The sequence below is a fragment of the Ovis canadensis genome, chromosome 5 (genome assembly GCF_042477335.2).
Source record: "Ovis canadensis isolate MfBH-ARS-UI-01 breed Bighorn chromosome 5, ARS-UI_OviCan_v2, whole genome shotgun sequence".
NCBI lineage: Eukaryota > Metazoa > Chordata > Mammalia > Artiodactyla > Bovidae > Ovis > Ovis canadensis.
This window is the reverse complement of record NC_091249.1, coordinates 61,159,396-61,172,389: the sequence shown is the minus strand read 5'-3', so window position 1 is coordinate 61,172,389 and position 12,994 is coordinate 61,159,396. Positions and strand designations below refer to the sequence as shown.

The window sequence follows — 12,994 nt, the reverse complement described above, 5'->3', positions numbered from 1 at the left end:
GGATGGTAGCCCACCAGGCTTCTCCATCCGTGAGACTCTCCCAGTAAGAATAGTGGAGTGGGTTGCCATGCCTTCCTCTGGGGGATCTTCCCGACCCAGAGACGGAACCTGTGTCTCCTATGGCTCCTGCATTGCAGGTGGATTCTTTATCGCTGAGCCACCGGGGACGCCTGGTCTTCACCCCTAGCCCTGGGCATATGCACACAGGCTGTGCTAGTTACAAAGAAGCCCCTCACCCTGGGTACCCACCTGCCAACTTCCAGTGTTCCTCCTGGCGCTCCCTCTGTCCATTTGGACCACCCGTAGGCACATCCCATGCCTGGAGGCTCTTCAGTGCTGCATCCCTACACACACACACGTATCTCCTCCTGTTATAGTCACGTCTACCTGGCTCTATAAGATTGCTCATTTTTTGCTCCTTCTCTGTGCTTGTTTTTTGCTTCTTCACTGTCAGTTGACATTTGTGGCCCGGGTCATGGCTTCCTTTCACATGGCCCCCAACATGCCTGCCAACACACCGGGCATGTACCAAACACCCAGCACTGTGCACAGAAGGAAGCCTCGCATTGAGAGGAAGCCAGCCCCCTGCTGGGCTGTCCATTGTGCTTTCCCTGCAGGGTCTCAGGTGACTGTGTGGGTGACAGTAGGGGTTACACGAGAGTGACTCCAGTATGTGCAGATTGAAACCCTCTCTCCTTCCCTCGGTGTGTAATCGGTGTGGGGACTGAACAGCCCATCCGCTCACAAGGAGCCAGGGTTCATCTGCACTCATGCGTTGCTTTGCAGACACTGGTGGCCTTTTCAAAGGTATGCATTTGTGTTTTCCAAGGGCAAGGACCATATCTGCTCTTTTCTTCCCTTTAAAAGATTCCCCGTGGCACCTGATAAGCGCGACACGCACAGTGGGAGCTCCGTCCCCTCTGCCTACCTCCCCTTCCTTTGAACCGCCAGCAAATACCAACATGGTTCTGGGCCTGTGGGCCTTTGCAAAGACTGATTATATACTGCCTTGATCTAGGGAATTTTGCAGGTGAAAAGGGAGGAAACCCTTAGACAATTGAGACCCAGGCCCCTAGCGCAGTTGCATAATTAACCACACACGGAGTGCAGTGCAGACTGTCTGTTCTCTCGGGCCCTTCAGGAGACAGATCCAGTGATGAGGACTGTTAAAGTGCTTGGCCCTGGAGTCAGTCAGAGTTTGAAATCCTGGGTTGTGAATGTCATGATCTTTCACAAATTTTTTAGCATCTGAGTCTCCTTTTCTTAAACCATAAGGTAGAGATAATAAAATGCTGTTAACCGTTGTGGTCTTCTACATCTGTAAATGATATCCTTCTAGCCTCCTGTTCTGAATCAGTTGAGACTTAAGAGTAAACAGCTGGCAGAGAGTAGCCAAAATACTCCCATTGCTACAGATGAAGGGATTGCCAAGAAAATGTGTGTGTTTGGGGCTTCCAATTTTGAACCCTGGAATACGGTGAATGTTTCCTAGGCTAGACAGCCACAGGCGTCCTCTGGGGGAAAGACTGTGTCAAACGTAGGTTTTGGATGGTTGAAGCAAAAGCATCGCTCCTCAGTTGCTCCCAGGGGAAAGGGCTAGGCCTCACACACAGCATCCAGACTTACTAAGTAGACTGTTACTCTTCCTCCCTGCTCCCTGAGCAGCTGAGTGGGTCTAGGCTTGCTACACAGGCAGAGCCTCTGTAGTGGGGGTAAGGGGACAAGGTGGAGCAGCCTTCAGCCCTCCGTGTTTGTGGACCACAGATGTTAAATTTCATACTGATACTCACATAGACAGTTATGGTTGAGTTACCACTTATTAAAAGTAAGCCTCCCCATGCAGTGTTTTTAGACATTTATTTTATGCATTTGGGAAAACATAAAAAGCCATTTCTTAATTAACATTCTGTAATTGAGACCTTTAACAGAGATGAACTTCCCTTTGCTTTGTCTCTGCTTCTGTGAGCCTAATCATGCTTAGAAGGGCACTGGCTGCTTCCCATGGAGGCTGAGGAGGGAGGGGTCTCCTTGGCAGTGTTCTTACAGCTTTGTTCTGTCTGTCTTTTGCAGTGCAAGTTGGAGTTTCATGCTTGCTCTACTGGCAGAAGTCTCACCACCCTCTGTGATGGGCCATGTCCATGTCTCCCAGAGCCCGAGCCGCCAAAACACAAGGCAGAAAAGAATGGTGAGTGGGCATCGCACTGAAGAGGCACTGGGTGGCCTGATGTGGCCAAGGTCTGCCCCAGACGCCAGGAACCTGGCCTTTAACAGAGCCGATCTAGTTTGGGCTGGGGAGATGGGTGTGCTTGGCAAGAGTACTCCGGTTTCATTTAGGAACTCCAAATTGAACCGCCTTCAACCTCCATTCGATAGAAAAAGAACTGGGAGTCTTTGAAAATAGTTCTGTTAGACCAAGATATGCATTAGGTTCTTTCTAGAGGTCAAATTGGCTATGGTGTAGGAAGGGCAGGGTTTCAGCGTTAAGACCAGGCCTGCCCTGGGTGTGCCTTGGTCTTTCTTGAACTCTAATCTCTAAATCCTTTGAACTTCTGAAAGCCAGATTTCAAAACATAGACTGCAGAGATGTCATGACGGTGAACAGTAGGCCCCCCACTACTGGCAAAAGCATTTCTCTATGAATATATTCTGCTGGGCATGTGGCACAGAGCCAAGGAATGGATGGAAGGAGAACAACTTCCCAGGGGCTGTGGTTTCCTTTCCACGGCTGAGGGGCTGGAAAGGTCGGGCCTATCCGAATGTTTTCCTGATGGAGAAAGTAATGTTTTCCCACTGGGCTCAGTCCCTTAAAAGCCTTCTGTAATGAAACCTAGATAGAAGATTGCCTTCTGTGGAGCTGGGCTTTCTCAGCTGTAGCTGGCTGTACCATGAACAGTATTGGACATCTGTGTGTGAGTGGATGCCTGCACAAACGTGTCTTCTAAAGCCTGAAGCTATTTGTGATGGAGGAAGATGAATAGGATGTGAGTGTTTATCCACTTGCCTCTTCCTAAGCTGTCTTGTCTTCTCCAAGGCGCAGAGATGAAGATGGTTAAGTGTAAATTTGTTCATGGTAACCAAGGGAATATTGTGTTACAAGGTTTTTTGGGAAGTTTAACCCAGGATGTGGAAGGACACTGTAAACCGTGAAACACGGGGGTCACAAATCATCTCCGTAGATTACTCTTAGTTACCAAAAAGCTGATCTCATTGTGTTTTGACCTGATCATTTGTAGAACTCCAGGAAGAAATGTTAACTGATCTATACAAGCCTCCTTGAACTTTGGTGAGAAAACCCAAAGCCGTGTGTGGTAAGCAGCAAAATCCACAAAATTAACTTCTGTTTGGAGATGTCTTAAGACCTTTCTTAGGAAGTCTCCATAACCTCTTTTTTCAAATATATTCTTTATTGCTTTTATTTATGCCTCTGTTCTGAGACAAGGAAACCGACGTAAGGAAGTCATTTCTGTGATTTGCCTGTAGTTTTCTGTGAGAAGGCTTTGTGATTCTTTAAACAAAGTAAAACCCTTGTTACTTCATGGTGGGCTTGTCGCATCTGATTAAATGAGATTCGTTCTCAAGTATGACTCGCCAGGTATGGCCTTGGGTGTGCCATCTATTTATTCAGTCACTTACTAGTGAAAACTGGAACAAAGTCTTATCAAACCTATGCAAGTAACTGCATTGGCATTAAAAGTAGAATTCTGAGAAGCTGGTGAGAACAAGATTACCACTTGAGAGTGTTTCATTTTGAAATGTTTGTAAAAGTAACCATTAGGTTAATAGTGAGAATAGGTCAGGAAGAAAGCATAAGGATTGTATTAAATGATTATCAGAAAAGAGAACCATAAAAAATAATAGCAGCAATATTCTAAAACCAGTGATCAAAATTATCTATCCTTCATTAGTTCCTGCAGCCTTGTATAATTATTTTTGTTCCACTGACCCTTGGGTCAACAGTTTGCTTTTATGAAGTCGTCAGAGTCTGGGAACTGCCCTCTCAGTCTCTAGTATCATCTAGCTATTGTCTAAGAAATATCACCTTTGAAGGCTGTAGCAAGAAAGGCATCTGTTACTTGTACTAACTGGGCACAGTTCTTACCACGAGGCTCTGAGATTGCCCTTCTTGGTCAGAGACCCAATTTATGCTGTGACTTAAAGCAAATATTTTATATAAGCATGCAGGAAGGTAGGAACTACCCACTGGTGATAAGACAGAACATCTGTAGTTAATTTAGTACATATCCAACAATATTTTAATGAAGAAGAGTATAATCCTCTATTAGGATAGGGTGCTTAACTATTTAATACAGATTTGATCTGTGTTTCCCTGGGGAACAAGGGCATATTATGGGCAATGAGGGCACTGATAGAGCTTCAGGATCATTATGTGAAATGAAACATTTAAATGAAGGATATTCTACCTGGAGCAGAATCAGCCAAGGGAAGGCTGACTTTTTCCTTTGAGTTGATGATTCTTTCCACGTAGCTCTCACAATAGTTTGTGGCAGGCAGTGAGCACTGAACTGAGGTTGTGGCAACTGGAATAAAGAAGAGGGCATGGGTGCTCAAGAGGGATCAGAGATGAAACGAAGGGCAGCTTTCCTTTGGCCACTTGGCTGTCAAGGTGGAGGGGCATGCCCATCTATCTGCCTTCCTTAACCTGGTGGCCACGCCTCTCTGAAGCTGCATGTGGTAGGAGTGGCATTCACAGGCCTCTCTGTTCATGAGACACTTTATGGCTCTGAACGGTGTTGGGAGCACTCTTGTGTCTGTGCCTATTACAGAAATGACATTTCATCATTTCACAAATACAGGTATATCAAAAATGTGACATTGTTGTTGTTAATGATACTTTATATTCAAACTCCCCTCTGTTTTGAACCCTGGTTTCTTCTGGTAATATAAACATTCATGTAGTCATTTCCAGGTAAAGTCTATTTATTTGGGATTGTATCTAAACTCTAGAAAGTAGGATTGGGATGGGGGCTTATGAGTGACCATATTGGTGTGAGGTGGTTCCTGATGTGTCTCTTTCTTTGGCATCTACCTCTCTGGGGTTTTGTTATTTTTAATTAGCTGTCCAGCCATGCTCACCTTCAGTGCAGCCAAGGAGAGATGTTCTGAGACCTTCTCTGTGACCTCTGCTATACATGCTCATTCAGGTCGCACTGAGTCCTCTTTCTTCTAAGTCCTACACTTTTTGGTTCACTCATCCTCTCACCACCCCTCCTTGGCCCCTTTCAGGGCCACGCAAAGCTTGAGGATGTCCTTTTATGACCTTCTGATGTCAAGAAAGCCTGTGATGGGTTCGTTCTCTCAAGCCATCTCTCCTTGAATCTGCCTGGCAACCATTTCTCTTCCACGCAGAGGACATCTTTACAAGACTGGTTTCAGAATGGGCTTCATTAGTAGCGAGACACGGGTGCTCTTTGTTGTGGAGCTCCAGCTCCCAAGGGTTTCAGGATCACCTCTTCCTGCCTAGGACCCAGAGGTGACTTTGGAGGCAGGAAAGTGCTGTGGTGGACAGAACTTTCCTGAGGACGCAGCAGTCTCTGCCTGTGCTTCTCCTTCCCTATACATGACCTCTTGCAGCCCCAGTACTTGGGACCAGTACTGGGTGTGAACATCCAAGGTTTGCGAGGCCAGGATCTAACTTACTCTCTTTCTGATCTTGCTGTGCTTCTTCCAGCGTTTGGCTGTTTGAATTAGAGCAAACCCAGTTCTTGCGAGTCAAAAGTGTCTTGTCTGATCAGATTTTGTTTCAAGAATATTTTTAGGAAATCAAAGACAAATTGTTGAGCTTTGTGTTCTCTCTTTGTTTTTTCTGGCATCTTTTCTTTGATGTGGCCCCTGAGGGGATGATAGAAGGTGGAGTCATCATTCACTACCTCTAAATATTTCCTCTCACATCTCTCAGTTGCGTTATAGCCTTGGACAAGTTACTTAATTGCTTTATCTCTCATCTCTATGATGCCAAACCAACCTCAGGAGTATGGAGTAATGATTGTCCATAGGAAGGGAAACATTAAAAAGAGGGCTATGAGATTGAAATCCACGCATTAAGCCTGGGTTTCTGTACCATCTCTAAGAGTTTCTCAGGAAAGATCCTTCCCCTATCTTTTCTGGTACTAATGCCGAAAGCTCAGCTTCTCTGTACATGGGTGCCAAATCGAATCTTGGAGACAGAGTTTTGGGTGAAGTAGAAAATAATAGCTTTATTGCTTTGCCAGGCAAAGGGGGTCACAGCTGGCTAATACCCTCAAAACGGTGCATCCCAACTTGAAGAAGATAGTGAGAAGTTTTATATTAATTGTTCAAAAAGGGCATGATCAGCTCATGGATATTCTTTGATGGGTTGGTGGTGGGGTAAGTAGGAGTCAGCATCATCAACCTTTGGTCCAACTGGTCTGGGGTCTATGTGGTTGTGGGCAGCATACCATCGTTAATTGTCAACTTCTCCTACTTGGAGGGGGTTTCAGTATCTGCACGACAGCTTGATAGATTTTGTCTATCCATTGATGAGGAAACAGGACCTTGCCCCAAGGTTGCTCCTGACTGTTTTTCCCTGGTCTTGCATCACCTCCTGTCTAATTAACTTTTCTGCTTGAATCTGCCCACTGGACCTCAGGGAAGGTTATAGAGGCTGAATGAAAGCTGCTTCCTATAATCAAAGAAATAGGAGACACAGAAAGGCCTGTGCCCAGGAGCCCCACAGGGCCCTACATGCTATCAGTACTTCCTGGCACCCAACAGCCGGCCCAGCTGGGAAGTTGCCTCTCACTAGCCCCCTTCCATGTCTGCTCCTGTCGCCACCCGGACTCCATCCCTCCCCTCCACATGGAGACAGCCCTTTCTCCCGGCCTGGGCTCAACAGCCTCGTTCTCTCTGGAGGAGGGACTCTGAGCTCCCTCCTGGCTGAGATGAACGTTTCATAGTTGCAGGTATCTGGTCAGGAAAGATCTCCCCTAACTTCCTTCACGCCATGTTGAGGGGACCCTGGTGTTCCTCGAAGGTGCTTCAGGCTTCCACACAGGGACAGTGGAAAGCCGAGTGGGTGGGAACTTCCGATCTCCCCTAGAATGACTCAATTTTTCTGCTTTACCACCTTAGATCACATTGGCAGGAAGAGGGTTTTGGCACCGGCAAGCCATCGTTCAGTTTCCATTCACTCTGTGAGGAAACTGGGGTTCTCCAGAGAGAAAGCATCTCTCCTCAGCTCAGATGGTGGGTAGGTGTGGGTAGGGTCAGTCTGGGCCTCTTCCCTCATGGGCTGGGCCTCTTTCCTCCCCTGGCCCCCCACCATGTGTACTCTCTTCAGTAACAGGCAGCCAGGTCCTCAGCATGAAGACGATTCAGGGTCTATAGCTGTGTTTGGCAGGAGTTAGTTATTTCTCCGGGGTCTGATGTCACTTGCCTGAATCTTGAAGTGTGAACCATCAGGCAAAGAATGTCACTGTGTTCCCACAAGCAGCCAGGTTTGGAAGGCATTCTGTAGACTTTCTCCCACCCCATCCCCAGCCTTTGGAGGAGGAAGTTGAGAAAATAGCACCGTCCCTAAAGCCAGCTCCTTCTTTGCGTCTGTTGTCACAGGTTAGCTATTTCTGCTTTTCATTTTTCTCTATGTTGTTTTCTAATTGGAGTATAATTGCTTAAAAATGGTGTGTTAGTTTTTGCTATACAACAGTGTGAATCAGCTATAAGTATATGTATGTCCCCTTCCTCTTGAACCTCCCTTTCACCCCCACTCCAACTCATTTCACCCCTCTAGGTCACACGGAGCACTGAGCTGAGCTCCCTGTGCCATACAGCAGCTTCCCATCAGCTGTCTGGTTTGCACATGGGAGTGTGTTTATGTTAGTGTTACTCTCTCAGTTCATCCCACCCTCTCTTTCCTCATCTGTGTCCACAAGTCCATTCTCGATTTATGCATCACTGTTCCTGCCCTGCAAATAGGTTCACCAGTACCATTTTTCTAGATTGCGAAAGCTTTACAGACACGCTAAAGTTTAGAGAATTCGGTGTCACCAAACTAGGTTAGCTTTTGGAACAAGGATGTGGGTCCAGCTAGTTGGCCTCAAGGGGTTCTGGAGAAGGCTGTGAGGCTGTCAGCGTTTCCTGGCCTGACCTTGCTGGGGGTTTGGGGGCAGCGTGGGGCCATGTTTGGTTCCACAGATCCTTCCCGCATGGCATGCTAAAGAGGAAATAACAACTTCCCTCCAGCTGAGCTATTTGAAACAGTAGAAAAATAGTCTACAATGATTTTCTCTTCTCAAATGGTGATTTCAACCCAAGGGCTGGATTCTGGGGGGAAAAAAAGTCCTGGGTTGACAGGCGGCTGTCTAATTCCATTACTTATCTCAAGTCAAATTGGGGAAATGTGTTTAAACGGAAACAGGAGGTGGTGCCAGAGACAGGATGAAGAGTTCTTCCTCGCTGTGATGTCTCAATGGAAAAATCCTAAAAGCATCCTGCTGCTGAGACTCCCAGCAAAATGAAGATTTATCTTTGCATCCAGGGAAGAACATTTTTCTTTAATGCCTATTGTGTAACAGGGTGAAGGCCCCAGGCTTGCAAACTGGCAGTTTAAAAGTAGTTTCTGTTAACCTTTTCCATAGCCATTCAAGTCCGCTCACTTATTATTCAGTACTATATTATGGCCACAAATTAAACATGTAAAGGTACATTTAATTTTTAGAGCCTTGTTATTATAAATGCCATGACCTTTTTTTAAAAAAAAAAAAAGAAAGAAAAAAGAAGCTTGAGAATGAAATTGGCAACTGCATCCAAGAAGAAAAATGCACTTGTCAGGACTCTGGAGGTAAATACCGACTTTGGCTTTGAACTCAGATTCTTCTTCTGTGAGTTCGGCTCTGGGAAAGTATACCACAGGTTCTCCTGGCTATTCTGAAGCTTTCTTGGTCGAAACTGACTGGGGGAAGGCTGCAGGCAAAGAGACACGAGAGGGTAGACTGGGGCAGGGTGGCCAAAGTCATAGCCAGAGTCCAGCGAAGGAGATAGAGGCTTGTGCTAGAAATTAATGTCTTTGAAAGTTCACTCAGACAGCTCTCTCCTGCCATTATTTTTTATTTATAAATCAATACCCATTCTTATATAAAATCCAAATATTATGGCAAAAGTGGCCCGTATTCCCAGTTCTATTAGCTTTCTCTTCATAGCCTTTGAATTATTTTTTTTGGAAACATAAAGATGTTTGTTTTGTAAACATCTAATATACAATGTCACCCCACTCCAATACTCTTGCCTGGAAAATCCCATGGATGGAGGAGCCTGGTAGGCTGCAGTCCATGGGGTCGCTAAGAGTCGGATACGACTGAGCGACTTCACTTTTCACTTTTCACTTTCATGCGTTGGAGAAGGAAATGGCAACCCACTCCAGGGTTCTTGCCTGGAGAATCCCAGGGACGGGGAAGCCTAGTGGGCTGCCATCCATGGGGTCACACAGAGTTGGACACGACTGAAGTGACTTAGCAGTAGCAATATACTTTTAAGACTGTTTGTTGTTGTTATTAAGTCACTGCATCATGTCCAACTCTTTTGCAATCCCTTGGCTTGTAGCCCACCAGGCTCCTCTGACCATGGGATTTCCTGGGCAAGATACTGTAGTGGGTTGCCAGTTCCTTCTACAGGGGATCTTGTGGACCCAGGGATTGAACCCAGGTCTCCTGCATTGGCAGGCGGGTCCTTTACCACTGAGCCACCAAGGAAGCCCCTTTAAAACAGTGCTCATCCAAAAACCAGGATCATATTCTACACAGTGTTTTGTGCCTTGCCTTTGTGTGTGTGTATCGTAGATATGTTTTCATGGAAGGTCGCATCTCTCTCTCTCCTCCTGCCCAAGGCCCTCTCCACCACCCCTCTCTCTCCAGCCAGTCTGACAACTCTGCTCCCTTGAACTCCAGACTTCACTATGTGATGACTGCTCTGCATTTCTGCTTGGATGCTCCTAAGCATACCAAACTTAACATGTCCAAAATGAGACTCCCGATCTCGCCTGTATCTGTCCCTTCCTCCTGTATTGTGCTTGCCACCTTGATGACTGTCATCTCCGTAGTTCAATCTGCTGAAGTAAAACCAAAAACCAAAGCTTCTTTCTCCTACATGCCACATATAATCATCATTTGAGTCTGCTTTCAAATAGATTTTCGAATATAAGTACCTCTTACCACCTCCATGGTTACTGCCCTAGTGGTCCCAAACATCCTCATGTTTTATTTCAGTAGCTTCCGAGTTTATTTCCTGGCCCCTACACTCCCTTTTGAACTAGGAGTGAAACATTCTGCAAAATGGAAGTCATATTGTATAATTTCCTGTTCAGGACATGCCACTGACTTCCCATCATGTTAAGAGGAAAAGAGAAAATACTTCCAGTGACCTGCAAGGCCCAGCATGATCGAGTCCCTGATCAGGTCCCAGTGGGTCCCTCAGATGTGCCGTTTCACTCCTGCCTCAGCCCGGACATTCTCCCCAGACATCTACACACCTTCCTTCACCAGCCACCCTTCAGTCTCTGCACAAACACTGCCTTCTCAGCACTTCCATCTCTCTTTCCTCCTTTATTTTTCTTCTCCTTTTTTGGATATTTATGCCTATGGGTGCATTTATTATTTGGCTGTGCGGGGTCTTAGTCGTGGCTTGCAGGATCTTCAGTCTTCACTGCAGTATGCAGGATCTTTAGTTGCGGCATTCGAACTCTTAGTTGAGGCATGTGGGATCTAGTTCCCTCGCCAGGGATCTAGTTCCCTCACCAGGGATTGAACCTGGGCCCCCTGAATTGGGAGCATGGAGTCTTCGCCACTGGATGACCAGGGAAGTCCCCCCTCCTTTATTTTTCTACAAGACAATGATCACCATCCAATATATTAGATAATATGTTTATTCTGTTGATTGTCTGACTTGCTCAACTAGAATGGAATTTACATGAGGGCTTTTTTTCTGGATTCTCAACAATTATTTGTCAAACGTTGACTTCGTCTCATTCTTCTGATAAAGTGAAAGTATTAGTCGCTCAGTCATTTCTGAGTCTTTGCGGTTCCATGGACTGTGGCCTGCCAGGCTCCTCTGTCCATGGAATTCTCCAGGCAAGAATACTGGAGTATGTTGCCATTCCATTCCTCTGAAAGTGTTGTCTATTATATAGATGTACCATAAATTATAATGTATAAAATGGCGAAAAAAGAGAGATTTACTGTGGTAAGAAATAATCTGTAGACGGTACTTAATATGTATATTAAACCCTTGGTGTGTATGTTTAATTTTTCCAGCAACCAAACAAAGCCCTCTCTGTTGCTGGTGAGAAAGTTTGGAATGTGGAGCTTTTTGGTACCTTGCCTAGGGCCACCCAGCGAATAAATGAAAGAACAGGGACTTGAAATCTTTTCTAGTACATGTACTCTTCTCACATTATACTGTGTTCTTAACCTAAATTGAATGTCCATTGAAAGGGAAGACTTCCTATGGAAAAAGAAAAAAACTAAAGTACATTCAGGCATTTTAAACTAAATTTCCCCATGCTTTCAGTGCTCAGAGAATGTAGTCCGTCACTGATACCATGGCCCTCTCTGATGAGATTTCTCCAAGGTGAGAGAATCAGTGTCCTCGCTCATTTTCTCTTCTTTCTTTCTGCAAGCACACTTCGCCCTCTGAAGTTTATCAAAACCCTGGCATGGGCTCATTCCTCACCACAGCACTATGCTTTCTGATAGCCACAAGTTTCTGACCTAGCTTCTTAAAGATAAAAATTCGTTTGTAATCTGTCCTCAAGTCGACTGTTCTTCCGTTGCCCTGCTATCTATTGCTGTGAGAAGAAAAGACTGTATTACAATACAAAAGTAAATTGAAATTATAATCGAAAGAGAGTAAGTGGCTGCCCCGCTACCAAGCCAGTTGCTTCATAAAATCTCAGTAGTCCTTGTCTTTTCCAGAGCCAAGGGTTGTAGTGGGCACCTGGGCCTTGCAGAGAGGAGTGAGCAAACGGAGGGCAGTACCTTCCTAACAGGTATCGTGAGAATTCAATGAGCTCAACTTCAACTATAGATATGGAATTCAAAAAATGTAGCTTTGGACTTCCCTGGTGGTCCAGTGGTTTGGAATCCAACTGCCAGTGCAGCAGACATAGGTTCGATTCCTGGTCTGGGAAGATCCCATATTCCACGGAGTAACTGAGCCCGTGTGTACACCCTAGAGCTTGTGATCTGCAACAAGAGAAGCCCCCACAGTGAGAAGCCTGCACACTGCAACTGGAACATGGCCCCCGCTCACTGAAACTAGAGAAAGCTTGCATGCAGCAATGAAGACCCAATGCAGCCAAAAATAAATGCATAAATAAATAGAATTTTAAAATATAGCTGTTACCATCATCATTTTGATACTGGTTCTCTGTTTAAAAACTCAAAAGGCACTTAGATATAAAGGAGGCAGGATGTCACTTTGATTATTTAACTTGAGGAACATATAAGGATGCCAGATAAAGCTCAGAATAAGCAGTTGTTTGAATATATGGTAATAGATATTCAGATCGCTTAGGAGTGTAGCCACAACAGAAACAAGCCAGGTCTCCTCAGTCTGTGGAGACCAGGAGAGATGAGAGATCTGTGAGATGTTTTTCCAATCACAGTGATGTCATGAGGGTGAAACCTTGTGTTCCTCTCCTCGTCCCAGGGTCCCTCCCCCTAACTTGAAAAGAAGCGACTTAATGGTGAGAGATGGTAGCTCTCCTTACACAGTAGAGGTTCTGTCTGTGCTTCTCATCATTGAAGACCTAGAGTGAGCTAATGAAAGAAGTAGTTTCAGCATGCCTCAGGGGGCAGTTCTGGGAGGTGGAGGCACCAGGACGCTGGGGCCGAGGCGATGATGAGGTTGATCATGGTTCCGTAGGATATAAATGTTGCTGTTTTCAGAGTTCCCAGTGATGTATGCACTCGCGGGTCATGTGGTACAGTCCTTGATATTTGACTTCACCGTGAAGAAATCTCTG

General features: G+C 45.6%; 1 protein-coding gene across 1 annotated transcript in view; it reads left to right on the top strand.

Moving 5' to 3' along the window:
* Window positions 1–12,994, top strand: part of SPOCK1 (SPARC (osteonectin), cwcv and kazal like domains proteoglycan 1) — a 591,932-nt gene that overhangs the window by 460,168 nt on the left and 118,770 nt on the right. Inside the window, exon 6 of the mRNA XM_069592146.1 lies at window positions 2,071–2,185. Within this exon, the coding sequence (XP_069448247.1) occupies window positions 2,071–2,185 (115 nt within the window). The remainder of the gene's footprint in view (window positions 1–2,070; window positions 2,186–12,994) is intronic.